Below are 15004 nucleotides of genomic sequence, written 5' to 3' on the forward strand. Positions count from 1 at the left end.
CTGGCTGGGTTTGCCACCTGCTGACTGTAGAGCCTTTGGGCCTTGAGTGAACATAGGTGGTAGTCAGGTAGCAGTACTGCAGGCCTTGGGCAAGACCCAGCGCACTCCCAGTGGTGGTGGCCACAAGGCTGCTTGTGTCGCCCCTCCCCCAGCTCCAGGCAGCTCAACACACACACACACACACACACACACACACACACAGAGACAGAGAGAGAGAGAGAGAGAGAGACTGACTCTGTTTGTTTAGAGGAAAGTAAGGGAAGAGAAGAGAACAAGAGTCTGTTTGATAACCCAGGGAATTCTCCAGGATCTTACGCAAGACCACCAAGGTGGTACCGCTATGAGTGTACAAGAGCCACAGCGCTATTGGGCTTGGAGTGTCCCCTAAAGCAGACATAGCTGCAGTGACCAAAGACTTAAGATAACAACACCCAAGTGCCTTCAAATACTTGGAAAGCCTTCCCCAGAAGGGTGGGTACAAACAAGCCCAGACTACAAAGACTACAAAAATACCTAACTCTTCAATGCCCAGGCACTAATGAACATCTGTAAGCATCAAGACCATCCAGAAAAACATGACCCACCAAACGAATTAAAGAAGGCAGCAGTGATCAATCCTGGAGAGACAGAGATATGTGACCTCTCAGACTGAGGATTCAAAATAGCTGTTTTGAGGAAGCTCAAGGAAATCCATGATAATGTGGAGAAGGAATTCGGAATCCTATCAGATAAATTTAATGAAGAGACTGAAACAATTACAAAGAACCAGGCAGAAATTCTGGAGACGAAAAATGCAGCTGACATACTGAAATATGCACCAAGAGTCTCTTAAAAACAAAATTGATGAAGCAGAAGAATTAGCGAGCTTGAAGACAGCCTATTTGAAAATACACAGAGGAGACAAAAAAGAGTAAGAAAGAATGAAGCATGCTTACAAGATCTAGAAAACAGCCTCAAAAGAGCAAATTTAAGAGTTACTGGCCTTAAAGAGGAGGTAGAGGCGGAGGGTGCAGTGAGCAGAGGTTGCACCATTGCACTCCAGCCTGGGCGACAAGAGTGAACCTCCATCTCAAAAAAAAAAAAAAAAAAAGGAACTTATGAAACCTAGGGAAAGACATTTATCAATATTCAAGTCCAGGAAGGTTATAGAACACCAAACAGATTTAAACCAAAGAAGATTAACTCAAGGTATTTAGTAATCAGACTCCCAAAGGTCAAGGATAAAGAAAAGATCCTAAAAGCAGCAAGAGAAAAGAAACAAATAACATACAATGGAGCTCCAATATGTCTGGCCCCAGACTTCTCAGTGGAAACCTTAGAGGCCAGGAGAGAGTGGCATGACATATTTCAAGTGCTAAAGAAAAAAAAAAAAAAAAAAACCTTTACCTTAGAACAGTATATCCAGTGAAAATATCCTTCATATATGGAGAAATAAAGACTTTCCTAGACAAACAAAAGCTGAGGGATTTTATCAATGCCAGACCTGTCCCAGAAGAAATGCTAAAGTTGAGTTCTTCAATCAAAAGGAAAAGGACATTAACAAGCAATAAGAAATCTGAAGGTACAAAACTCACTGGTAATAGTAAATACACAAAATATTATAACACTGGAATTGTGGTATGAACTACTATCTTGAGAAGACCAAAAGATGAACCTTTTAAAAATAACTACAGCTTTTCAAGATACAGACAGTATAATAAGGTATACATAAAAACAACAAAAAGTTAAAAAGTAGGGGGATAAAGTTAAAGTGTAGAGTTTTTATTAGTTTTCTTTTTGCTTGTTTGTTTGCTGCTTTATGCCATCAGTGTTAACTTGTCATCAGCTTAAAAGAATGGCTCATAAAATATTATTGGCAAGCCTCATGGTAACCTCAAATCAAAAACATACAACAGATGCACAAAAAATAAAAAGCAAGAAATTAAAACATATCACCTGTGAAAATCACTTTTACTAAAGGGAAGGCAGGAAGGAAGAAAAGGAGGAAGAGAAGACCACAAAACAACCAGAAAACAAATAACAAAATAGCAGGAGTAAGTCCTTGTTAATAATAACACTGAATGTAAATGGACTAAATTCTCCAATCAAAAGACGTAAGAGTGATTGAATGGATTAAAAACAAACAAAAATAACCCATGACTCAACAATCTGTTGCCTACAAGAAACAGACATCACCTATAAGGAAAAACACAGACTGAAAATAAAGCAAAGAAAAAAAGATATTCCATGGCTGGGCATGGTAGCTCACGCCTGTAATCTCAGCACTTTGGGAGACCGAGGCGGGTGGATTGCTTGAGGTCAGGAGTTTGGGACCAGCCTGACCAACATGGTGAAACGCTGTCTCTACTAAAAATACAAAAATTAGCTGGGCATCGTGGCAGGCACCTGTAATACCAGCTACTCAGGAGGCTGAGGCAGGAGAATCACTTGAACCCAGGAGGAAGAGGTTGCAGTGAGCCCAGATCACACCACTACACTCCAACCTGTGTGACAGAGCAAGACTGTGTCTCAAAACAAACAAAAACAAACAAACAAAAACAAACACACAAACAAAATACACATGGCAAACAGGTACATGAAAAGGTGCTCAACATATTTGATTATCAGAGAAATGCAAATCAAAACTACAATGAGATATCATGTCACCCTAAAGTTGCTTTTATCCAAAAGACAGGCAATAACAAATGGTGACAAGGAGAAAAGTGAGAAAAGGGAACCCTCATACACTATTGGCAGGAATGTAAATTAGTATAATACTATGGAGGACCATTTGGAGGTTCCTCAAAAAACTAAAAATAAAACTACCATATGATACAGAAATCTCACTGCTAGGTATATACCGAAACGAAAGGAAATCAGTATATTGAAGACATATCGGCACTCCCATGTTTGTTGCAGCACTATTCACAATAGCCCAGATTTGGAAGCAACCTAAGTGTCTGTCCACAGAAGAACAGATAAAGAAACTGTGGTACATATATACAACGGAGTACTATTCAGACACAAAAGATGAGATTCCTGTCATTTGCAACAACATGGATGGAACTGGAGGTTATGATGTTAAGTGAAATAAGCCAGGCAAAGAAATACAACATCGTATGCTCTCTTATTTGTGGAAGCTAAAAAAATTAAAACAATTGAACTCATGGAGATAGAGAGTAGAATGATAGTTACCCAGAGGCTGGGAAGTGTAGTGGGGGGTGGGGAAGGGGAGACCGGGGATGGTTAATGTGTACAAAAGTATATAAATTAGATCTGGTTATTTGATAGCACAAGGTGACTACAGTCAACGATAACTTATTGTACATTTAAAAATCACTGAAAGAGTATAATTGGATTGTTTGTAACATAAAGAAACGATAAGCTGGGCACGGTGGCTGACGCCTGTAATCCCAGCACTTTGGGAGGCCAAGACAGGCAGCTCACCTGAGGTCAGGAGGTCAAGACTAGCCTGGCCAACATTGTGAAACCCTGTCTCTACTAAAAATACAAAAATTAGCCAGGCATGGTGGTGGGCACCTGTAATCCCAGCTACTCGGGAGGCTGAGGCAAGGAGAATTGCTTGAACATGGGAGGCAGAGGTTGCAGTGAGCCAAGATAGCACCACTGCATTCCAGCCTGGGCGACGAGAGTGAAATTCTGTCTCAAAAAAGAAAAAAGAAAGGATCAATGCTTGAGGTGATGGACACCCCATTTACCCTGAAGTGATTATTACACATTGTATGTCTGTATCAAAATATTTCATGTACCCCATAAACACCTACTATGTACCCACAAAAAATAAAAATTAAAAAATAAAAAGATCTAGCTTTGCATTTCATTATTTTTTTTTCCTATTTTTAATTTCATTGATTTCTGATTCCCACCCCCCCATCTTGCTTTAGGTATTGCTCTTTGTCTAGTTTTCTAAGGTGAGAGCTCAGATAATTCATTTTAGATTTTCTTTTCTAACATATACATTTAACACTGCTAAGCAACTGCTTTTATTAAACCCCACAAATTTTGATGTATTTTCATTTATTCTTCTGTTTGTCTTTGCATTTCAGTTTGGGAAGTTTCTCTTGATATAACTACAAATTCACCGATTCTTTCTTCAGTGGTGCCCAGACTACTGATAAGCCCACCAAAGGAATTCTCCCTGTTACAGCTTTCTTCTCTAGCATTCTCTTTTGATTTTTTCTTAGTTTCCATGTCTCTGCTTACATTACCCATCTGTTCTTACACACTGTCCATTTTCCATTAAAGCCCTTAGCATATTAGTTATTTTAAACTCCCAGTTTGACAATTTCAAAATTCCAATACATCCTGCCACATCTGAGTCTGATTCTGATGCTTGCTTTGTCTCCTCAGACTGATTTTTCATTTTTGTTAGCATGTGTTGTAATGTTTTGTTGAAAGCCAGACAAGATGTATTGGGTCACAGGAAATGAGGTAAATTGGACTTTAGTGTGAGGCATTCTGTTAATCTGCCTAGAAGTTAGGTTATGTTTAATGTTTGCTGTAACTGTAGGTGCCCATTTCCTCTAGTGCTCTTATTTCTGTCTCTTTTGTTGTCCCTGGGTTTCCCCATTTACTGGGATATTGGGGAAGGGAAGTACTCTATAATCTGATTATATCTCCATTGTTTTATTGGGCCAAATTCCTTAAAGTGTGACCTTCAAAGAGTTTCTTTTTTTTCTCTCTCTTTTTTTTTTTAGACAGAGTCTCGCTCTGTTGCCCAGGCTGGAGTGCAGTGGTGCAAATCTCAGCTCACTGCAACCTCCACCTCCCAGGTTCAAGCGATTCTCCTGCCTCAGCCTCCTGGTAGCTGGGACTACAGGCACGTGCCACCACACCCAGCTAATTTTTTGTATTTTTAGTAAAGACGGGGTTTCACCACGTTAACCAGTATGGTCTCGATCTCCTGACTTCGTGATCTGCCCACCTCCGCCTCCCAAAGTGCTGGGATTACAGATGTGAGCCACCAGGCCGGACTCAAAGAGTTTCTTAGCCTTTTTTCTCCTCTTCTTACAGAAACGCTAGAGGGGGCTGGAGGTGGCTAACTTCTAAGTCAAATAAAGCTCTGGTAAAGTAATTTTTCCTGAGGGCAAACCTTTGCTAGGGATAACAGAACACTGTGGTCATATTTAAAAATGGCTACTTTCCCCCTTCCCCTGCCCAAAGCATAAAGGAATTTTTCTCCTATCTTCAGCATGAGAGCCTGGTGAGGCTTCTGGAGATAAAACTTACAAAGGTGCAGGGGTCCCTGCAAGACTAGGCCCCCAGGAGTTTTAACTCTCTAGGTACTCCATGCTCAGCCTCCAGCAATTCATCAATTATGATCTAAGCTTTCCTACCAGTTACTGGCTCCAGCAGCTTCTTCTCCTGGTAAACTGTGATTCTCTGTATTTACCTGTCTCTCCAGTTTTTGGAGTGGACTTAAATTCTCTGATGGATCTAAGAGCTGCTGATTTTCAGTTTTTTAGCTTTTTTCATGTTGTGAACACGGGAGTGTTGACTTTCAAGCTCTTGACATGTCAGAGTGGGCCTCAGTTTGATTTTAAGCAACCTGAGTATATTGTTTGCCATCTAGTTCTCTTATCTGGACCACAGCACTTTGTATAGTAAATTTATTTGAAGCAGCTGGTTCACTCTCTAAGTAATTCTTTAAACTTTAGAAAGTAAAATTGCTTAATAATAAGATTCAGTAAAATTGTAGGGCACAAAATTAACATAAAAATCAGTAATAATGTATTACGTACACTTGAAAATTGCAAAAAAAAAAAAGTAGACATGAGAAGTTGTCAAGAAAAAAACTGAAAGTGCTTAATGGCAAGAAAATACAAGGCTTTACAAAATATTGCTTTGGCCAGGCGTGGTGGCTCACATCTGTAATCCCAGCACTTTGGGAGGCCACACGTGGATCTCTTTAGTCTAGGAGTTTGAGACCAGCCTGGGCAACAAGGCAAAACCTCGTCTCTACCAAGATACAAAAATTTTGTATTTTGCGTGGTGGTGCATGCCTGTAATCCCAGCTACTTGGGAGGCTGAGATGGGAGAATCGCTCGAGTCCTGCACAGGAAGGTTGCAGTGAGCCGAGATGTTGCCACTGCACTCCAGCCTGGGTGACAGAGTGAGACCCCATCTCAAAAAATAAGAAGTAAATAAAAATTTAAAAATTGCTTTTAAGTTTTTAACTATTTTACCAAAATTGGCTTAGTGCTGGAGTTCTGAATAGATACTACAGTTGATACTTCAGCAAATGCAGAGCCAAAAATATCAACTGATACACAGTTGCTAAATAATAATTATTTAGGAAGAACAATCATCAAGAAGCTCTGAACTTAAAAGTAAAAAATAAAGTCCTAACTGAAAGACAGACAAGAACATCTTACTTAACATGTGGCTTAGGAAAAGCAAGCATAAGATATTCAGTTAAAATTCATTCACTTAACAAATATTTATAAAATGTTCACTATAAGGCAGACACCATGCTAAATACTCATGGAAGGATATAAAGATGTAAAAATGTAAAAGAGCAAACAGTCTAGAGAAGAGAGAAACTCATAAATCGTCACAATTGTTACAATGGTGGTGCACAGCACAGAACAAAGCATATTTCTTTGTTAGTGAGTAGTACCTGGTAACAGGCAGAGAAAGCTTCACAGAAATGGTGGTTTAAACTGCACTCTGGGCTGGGCATGGTGGCTCACACCTGTAATCCCAGTACTTTTGAAGGCCAGGGCAGGCGGATCACCTGAGGTCAGGAGTTTGAGACCAGTCTGGCCAACATGGTGAAACACCGTCTCTACTAAAAATACAAAAAAAAAAAAAAAAAATTAGCTGGGCGTGGTGGCGCACACCTGTAATCCCAGCTACTCAGGAGGCTGAGGCAGGAGAATCACACGAACCTGGGAGGCAGAGGTTGCAGTGAGCCGAGACTGCGCCAGTGCACTCCAGCCTGAATGGCAGAGTGAGACTCTGTCTCAAATTAAAAAAAAAAAAAAGACAAATAAATAAACTGCACCCTGCATTACCTATTTGCCTCTTTCCCTTCTCTTAAAGTCACTCCTCATCATAGGAGAAGAAGTGAGTTAGAAAAAGAGTATGCATGCAAGTAACTGCACATGAATATGTAAATGCATGGAAAAAGGACAGGGGAACAGACTTAACTAGTAACAGTCTCTGGAGGTGGAAGTCAAAGACACCTTTCTCTAGTTTGTCTCTGGATCTAAGGCAAATAAAAGGATACCTTAAAAAAAATTACAGATATCATTAAAGAAACATGTATTTGTATATAACTTTTACAATTAAAAACTAATTTTAATGATCAAGGGGAGAAGGTGCCTTGCTTCATGCAGTGTTAGTAAAAAAAAACAAAAAACAAAAAACAGAGCAGTTCTATGTGAAAAGATGACAAACCTGGTAGGATCCACTTCAAAGCTAACATGTTGCCAATCAGCGGATGTGATCACAATTCGTAATAAAGGATCCAGGAGTTTTTGTAGATAGGTAGCACCATATACCTATAGAAATACACGAATAGGAGTTTATTATACCTGCTCCATATGTTTTACCTTAAAAGAGGACAATCAGCCCTGCACATTCTGTACATAATCATTACTTGACATACCTCAGCACACACATGCACACAAAATGAATGATACAAACCTTGAAACAGAATGTCATTATTTTACTGGCCAAGCTGTTGCCTCGGAAGAGAGTCTGCATGGAGTCTGCCAATTCTACTTCTTTAGAAAACATGTTCCAGAGCAGTTGGTAGAGTAAATGCCGAGAATCAAACAGAGTAACCAGAACTCGAGCTAGTTCATCCTGAGAACAAAACAAAATCAGGTTAGTGCAAACAATCCCATTTTTATTCTTAGGTAGGAAGCTAAAGAGTAGCAAAAATGTAAACCCAAAGTTGACAACCACTTGCTAAATTAAGGCAAATGGTGACTGATTAGTATTTATCCTGAGATTTAATGGTGTACATTGTTTATGATAGATGACTATATACAATGTCTATGATAGCTGTTAATTCCAAGGATTAACTGGTAAAAGCTATTAAGAGAGGCCTACGCTTTACCAGGAGACAAAATCTCCAAGATTCAGCTCAAATTACATCACAAAATGAAAGAGAGCAGACACAGAAGATGACAGCAAAGAATTTAGTTTGATTTGTACAAGCATTTGCACAGAGCAGAAATAAGATTGATGATCAGAAGAGTTCTACTCTCTTCTCATACAGTCAGGGGAACTCAGCAAATACTGAATATATACTAGGCAGAGACACAACAAAAACAGAAAGACTATAGGATTTTTGAGAAATCAGGAAGAAAAGGAATTGGGCATTCAGAACCCAGAGATCAGCCAGATTTACACACAAAGCTAGGGGCATAAAGATGAGGGCTGAAATTTCTATTACCTAAATGACATCCTTTATAACTCTCTGTAGTAAAACAGTTTGGGGTACACTCAAGAAAAAATGATCTAATGGTAAATCACTGTTTAATCACATGATAAGAAGAAATTTATAGAGAATAGGGGTAGCCATAGAAAGATGCCTCCATCCTCAAGCAGTAACAACAAAGGCCAGGATCATGGCCCATAGCTCTCTAATTCTTGCCTGATCCCAGGATTACAATAATGTGGCAGGTGAGATCTGGCCTAACAGAAAATTCCTTCTCAAAGTCATTTAATATAAAACTCAACGAATTAAAGCTACTTGAACTTAACTGATGCTTTTTTTTTTTTGAGACGGAGTCTCGCTCTGTTGCCCAGGCTGGAGTGCAGTGGCGTGATCTTGGCTCACTGCAACCCTCCCAGGTTCACGCCATTCTCCTGCCTCAGCCTCCCAAGTAGCTGGGACTATTGGCGCCTGCCACCACGCCCAGCTAATTTTTTTTGTATTTTTTTAGTAGAGACAGGGTTTCATGGTGTTAGCCAGGATGGTCTCGATCTCCTGACCTTGTGTTCCTCCCGCCTCAGCCTCCCAAAGTGCTGGGATTACAGGCGTGAGCCACCACACCCGGCCCTTAACTGATTCTTTATTAAAAAAATTACTGAGTATTTTCAGTGCTAATTATAGGCAGATGCTAATAAGATAATTCAGAATATCCATTTTCAAAACATTTGAACATTTGTGAATTTTAGGCTTCAAGGAGGTTTCAATAATTTGGGGCTGTTGCTAATCAATGAGTATAAAATTTCAGTTATACAAGGTAAGTTCTAGAGATCTGCTGTGCAGCATTGTGCCTACAGACAGCAATACTGTATTATACACTTAAAAATCTGTTAGAGGGTAGATCTCATGCTAGGTGTTCTCACCAAAATAAAATACCAGAGGAGAAGCATTTCAGGTGGTGGCAGCAGCAAGGGTGCTCTAAAGCAGAAATAAGTCTAACAAGGAGGGACAGAAAGGTAGCTGGTGTGGCTTTGGTGAACAAGAAGGAAAATAGCATAAGATGATGTTAGAGATGAGGTAGGGCCCAGATCAGGTAGAGCCTTGTAGGATAAGGAGTTTGAATTTTACTTTAAGTACAGGTATAACAAATACAGATTTGTTAACAAGGACAGATTACCTTATTAGTCATAATTTACTATAACTGAAATGAGTTTTGGTACACCAAAAAGCAAATAGCCTTTTAACACTGGAAAGGAACAACAACCCTTCTCAACGTTTTAGCATGTATTAAGAATGATGTGATTTTAGGAAAATTTTTCATTAAATTAAGAGAGAGACATAGCCATATGACACTTTCAGTGTTTAAAATAAACAATATCATAATCTCAAATGCAAATACAGTGCTTAAATTTTAAAAAAACTGTATAAGACATTATGGGGAAAAGAATAGCAAACTGGAGGTAGTAAACAGGCACAAATCATGGATTCCAATTCCAGCGTTGCAACAACTAACTAAAATTAGGTTTAACCTAATTACCTTATCAAATATATGAAGACACCAGAGTAGATCAGCGATTTTTAATTAGTGTTTAAATGGAATTTTTTAGTAGGATGAAATGATATACAACACTAGTCAGGTCTAGTGGTGCCAACCACTTCCCTACAGCTGAAAAATCACCTAACTAAACATCTTTCTTCTGGCCCTAAAATTTTATCAATTCATTCAACAAACAATTATTGAACAAATATATTCTGAAGGATTTGCTATGTGCCAGGCACTTTTCTTCCCCACATACTCTATGCACTTACCCACTGAGAACAAGGAACCACATTGGCCAGAGCCATCGCTATAGGGAGTTCTCCTTGATCACCCATCATTGTGACCAGTTCCACCAATCTCTCAAACCGATCAGCCAATACCGTTTCTGCAAGTGTGTCAAATTCTGTGCCTTGTTGAAGGATTTTTGTCAGAACTTCCATAAATGTAGCTCTTGTCTGGAGATCCTTGTGGTAACCTAAGCCTAATGTGGACAAACAGATGCAAATTTACTAACATGGCCTTGCTGAAGTAATTTTTGCTTCTCTTACATGCCAGTTCTCTAGGTTTTGTATTTCTATATGAAACTTTCATTTGATCTCACCTATGGAGTGCATGAGACCACTGTCTACGTTGGCATTGAGTAAGTTTGACATTGCAAGGACTGTACAGTGCCTCAGTGATGCCAGCCTCCGAGACATGCCACGTTTCCTGCCACCTGTTTGTGTACTTTCATCTTCAACTTCACTGCAGTCATTCAAAAGGTTCATAAATAATGTGAAGTATCTGAGAAATAAAAAGACTGACCTTTACATAGCGAAGGCCGTATCAACTAGAAAGCTAACCAGACATTCCAAAACAATCATATGTGCATGGTGTGAATGGCCCTGGGTTAACTGTTTCTCTCCTGTCTCGGGATAATCAGCCAGGGTGGCTTATTATGAAGTGTGCTTTGTTGGACATGATTTTACCTGATATAGCCTAGTATACCTTTCATAACATAAGCATCAAAATAGATGCAATGTTACCTGGTAAACGTGTCACTTTTAATGTTAGTATATAAAATTAGTGGTCCAAACAGCTTAGACAATGTCACTTTTATAAATGACTTAATGAAGCAATCTGGGTTTTATTATAAGCAAAATTTCACTGATCATATTATTTTCTTTAAAAAAAATCACAAAACACAGTTATTTTCCTATCCTAGTCCTGTCATGGGGATTATTTCTTTGCTTTTTTTGTGTGGTAGGGGGCTTTATTTGCTTTTTGCTTTATATTTTTTGGTGACTGAAATTTACTTAAGAAATAACTGCGATTTGGCTTCCATCAATTCCACACCATCTCCTTCTTCAGGCTGCAGAGGGAGACCAGCTAGAAGTGAAACTACTGCTTCCATGCTTGCCTGGTCCAAATCTCTGGGAAAAAAAAAAATTTAGAGACCATGAATCTTTCAGGTTCTTTCACTTCCCCTCAAATAAACCTCTTACTAACAGATATAAACCTTAGGAACTTCCTATTTCATTAAACAAATTATTAGCACAACCCAAATAATTTGAGTTAATACGCAGATCCCAGAATACAAAATCATCTCAAATGGGGAGAAGGTAATACTTACTTTCTACAAAGTAATCTTGGCAAAATGGCTACCTTAAATCAGAAGCATGTACAATGGGCCCTCTGTATCAGTGAGTTCTATATCCATGGATTCAACCACCCATGGATTGAAAATATTTGGGGGGAAAAAAAGTAGGGTTTCATCTGTACTCAATATGTACAGATTTTTTTTTTTGTTATTCCCTAAACAATATGGTATAACAACTATTTATATAACATTTATATTGTATTAGATATTATAAGTAATCTAAATATAATTAAAAATATATGAGAGGATGTGTATAGTTTATATGCAAATACCATGACATCTTATGTCAGGGACTTGAGCATCTGTGGATTTTAGTGTTCATGGGAGTAAGATGTGGGCAGGGGTTTGGGGAGCGGTTCCTGGAACCAATCCCTGACAGATACTGAGAGAAGACTGTATTATAAAGCTAGGCTTGGTCAAAGAAACGTATGTGAATGCTTATTATACAGTCCATAGTGTTTAATCACTTTCTGATATGTGTCAATAAGTATCATTAAAGCAGACTTGATTACTTCCTTTTTTTTCTGTCTCTGGTGCTTGAATCAGGAAATCAATTATTTCTTACAAAGATTCAACACAATGAGTTCCTCAAATAATACCTTTATCTATCTAATCATAACACAAATGCAATCTGAGGCTTTATGTATCTTATTTCCCAATAACTGTAGACTATTCTTCATAAACTGACAACACTAACTTCCCAAACATATCGCTCTTTCATATTTAATTTTACTGAAAGTCTATCAGTCAAAAAAAAGCAGTAATAAAGATTAGTCTTTACGTATTTCAAACACAAAAGTTTGACATCTAAAAAGTTTAAATACACATAAAATACAAGTATAAAGCTGTAATTAAGTAGTTATAATTCTCACAGTAAAACCCACTAATACTTGAAGGTCATTCTTTTTTTTTTTACCTTGTAAGACATTTTACATCATCATCTGCTGCTTGGTTTGATGTCCCCATAACCCAGTCTGTCAAGTATTCTACCATCTTATTCCTATAGAATGGTGGAGAAAAGAGAAACAGCAAACAATTTTTCTGAAGCCACACACACACCTTTAGTCAGGTAAGATTTCTTATAGTGCAAATAATTTGCCAGATAACCTAAGTGACATGACGACTTTATAAAAGAGATACTGCTATCACAGACATAAAAGCAACATGGATATTTATCCTCCATCATGGCCCTTAGTTATGGTATCAGATTGAAAACAGAATCAAATTCTTAGCTCAAGTATAGCACAGTTTTAGAAAAAGGGAGCATTGTCACAGGCACAAAGCTTAGGGAAATTTGAGAAGAGATGTAGAGAAAAACAAACATGCAAATTGCTCTCTTTTCATGTCCTCCTTTCTACCAATAACCACATATCTACTCTTTTTCTGTACTTCATTGAACATATTAAGATTTACAAGACCCTACGTTGCTCTTTTGAGAACTCACCTAAATTTCATCTCTTGGCAAAATGAGAGGTCATCTCTCCTTGCCATCATTACTTCAACTAATTGACACAGTTTCGTTTTTATTTGAATTGCATGGACCATATTCCCAAGCACACGAACATACCTATATAGACATAGACACAATAAAAAAATTATGAGATATAGACAAAAGAGAAGGCATTCAAAATACTTTAGTCATCAAGTAAAACGAATTAAATGTAAGTTTGAAAACAATAAGATATTTATTTAGAAAAGAACGTACACAATTTCTGGTTACCTTACTGTCACACCCTAGTTTGTGTGCAGTAAAGAATGGCAAATTATTTTATCAATTACTACCAATATCAATCAGTGTGTAAGAGGTTTTTCTTATCTCTTAAAATGTTTCTGCTACATTTCAGTAGAATGCTTACCTGACCAGATTTAACATCATTGTTTCAATGCTAGCTTGCCCTAGATGTTCAGAGCTGCCTTCAGTATGATTATCTAGCAAGTTCTTCATTATAGCTATGGTTTGTTCTACAAATTGAGTATTGGTATCAGTCAATAAAACCTAAAGAAAGAACAAATACATTAATGATTTGTCATCAATGCCCAGAAGACAGACCCCCTAGAGAGATGAAACTGACTGATCTAAACACACAGAGTAAGTGCACCCACAGGCACAGAGCCAAATAAGCATACAGATATACGCAGACACTCGTACCCATACACAGGGCATGTATACCCTTAGGCACGCATACACACCAGAGTTCCTAAGAGGCAAGCTGACCCCTACATTGAGATGACTCTTCTTTCTGCAATTTTTTGGAAATTTTTAAAAACTGTGAGTACCTAATTTAAATAATCTGAAAGAAAAAGGCTTATTTCAAACAAGTCACTCTATTCATAGGGAAAGGTGAAAAATAAGAGAACACTTTACCTGTCCTTGGGAGTCAAAAAACTTGCTGATGGTATTCTTCAATTTGTTAAATAGCATTGGATACAGAGCAGGACTCAATTCTAGACCCACCAGATCCTTAACATTGGTCCGTATTTGAAGTCCCACTTTCTCATGGTTACACACCATTAAGGACAACAGCCGATCCATAAATTTGCTGACAGGTGTATCTGCGTTTCCCTCTGAGGACATCACTGAAATCATAGAACCCTTACGTTCACTGACTGGACCCATGGGTGGGCTATAGGTTGCCAGGCCAGAATTGCTTCTCTGCTGGAGGCACACTCCCCCAAGGGCACAAAGGAAGCCAGTCATGTTGATCCATTCCTGTAGGGAGTCTGTGTCAGACAAATCTATGGATCCTCCTCCACTCACATGGGACATTCGCCTCTTAACAATGGTCTTGTGAAGGCTTTCAGCAGCCTAAACACAAAATTTTTGTGCAAAGCATGAATTAAACCTTAATTGGTTGAGACTTGACAAATTATGCTTTATCCAACATTTCTTCCATGACAAAAGTACAAAAAATGTAAAAAATACATTAAAATCAACCCCTAAAATTACCATATACATTTTTAAAGAGCCACTGATCTATTTTTATCATACACTAATATAATCACCGGAGTATCAAATTTCTTTTAAAAAGTTTTGATTTCACATGGATGAACCCTGGAAACATCATGCTAAGTGAAAGAAGCTAATCACAAAAGCCTGCATATTCTATAATTCCATTTACAGAAAATATCCAGAATAGGCAAATCTACAGAGACAGAAAGTAGATTCGTGTTTGCCCAGGGCTAGAGAAGTTGGGGGAAGAGAGGCAAGAAAGTGGGTGGGGGTTGGTTAGAGACAGAGATAGCTAAAGGGTACAGGGTTTTTTCCTCAATTGATGAAATTGTTCTAAAACTTGATTGTGGTGATGGTTGCACAACTCTGTGAATATATTAAAAACAGTCACTGAACTGGACACTTTAAATGGGTGAATTGTATGGTATGTAATTATATAAAACAGTTATCCCCCCAAAAGCTTTCATTCTAAAGCTACATGTCCCCTCC

At 38.3% G+C, this 15004-nt stretch overlaps 1 protein-coding gene across 3 annotated transcripts in view; it reads right to left on the bottom strand.

The window, feature by feature from the left end:
• Positions 1-15004, bottom strand: part of NF1 (neurofibromin 1) — a 282604-nt gene that overhangs the window by 130341 nt on the left and 137259 nt on the right. For all 3 annotated transcript variants that reach the window (XM_063656134.1, XM_054459933.2, XM_054459932.2), the window contains exons 21-29: positions 13931-14371; positions 13422-13561; positions 13010-13132; positions 12482-12565; positions 11222-11338; positions 10528-10709; positions 10196-10407; positions 7651-7812; positions 7402-7505 (exon numbers count right to left, since the gene is read on the bottom strand). In XM_063656134.1, coding sequence (XP_063512204.1) covers positions 7402-7505; positions 7651-7812; positions 10196-10407; positions 10528-10709; positions 11222-11338; positions 12482-12565; positions 13010-13132; positions 13422-13561; positions 13931-14371 — 1565 coding nt within the window. The remainder of the gene's footprint in view (positions 1-7401; positions 7506-7650; positions 7813-10195; positions 10408-10527; positions 10710-11221; positions 11339-12481; positions 12566-13009; positions 13133-13421; positions 13562-13930; positions 14372-15004) is intronic.

The sequence above is a fragment of the Pongo pygmaeus genome, chromosome 19 (genome assembly GCF_028885625.2).
Source record: "Pongo pygmaeus isolate AG05252 chromosome 19, NHGRI_mPonPyg2-v2.0_pri, whole genome shotgun sequence".
Lineage (NCBI taxonomy): Eukaryota > Metazoa > Chordata > Mammalia > Primates > Hominidae > Pongo > Pongo pygmaeus.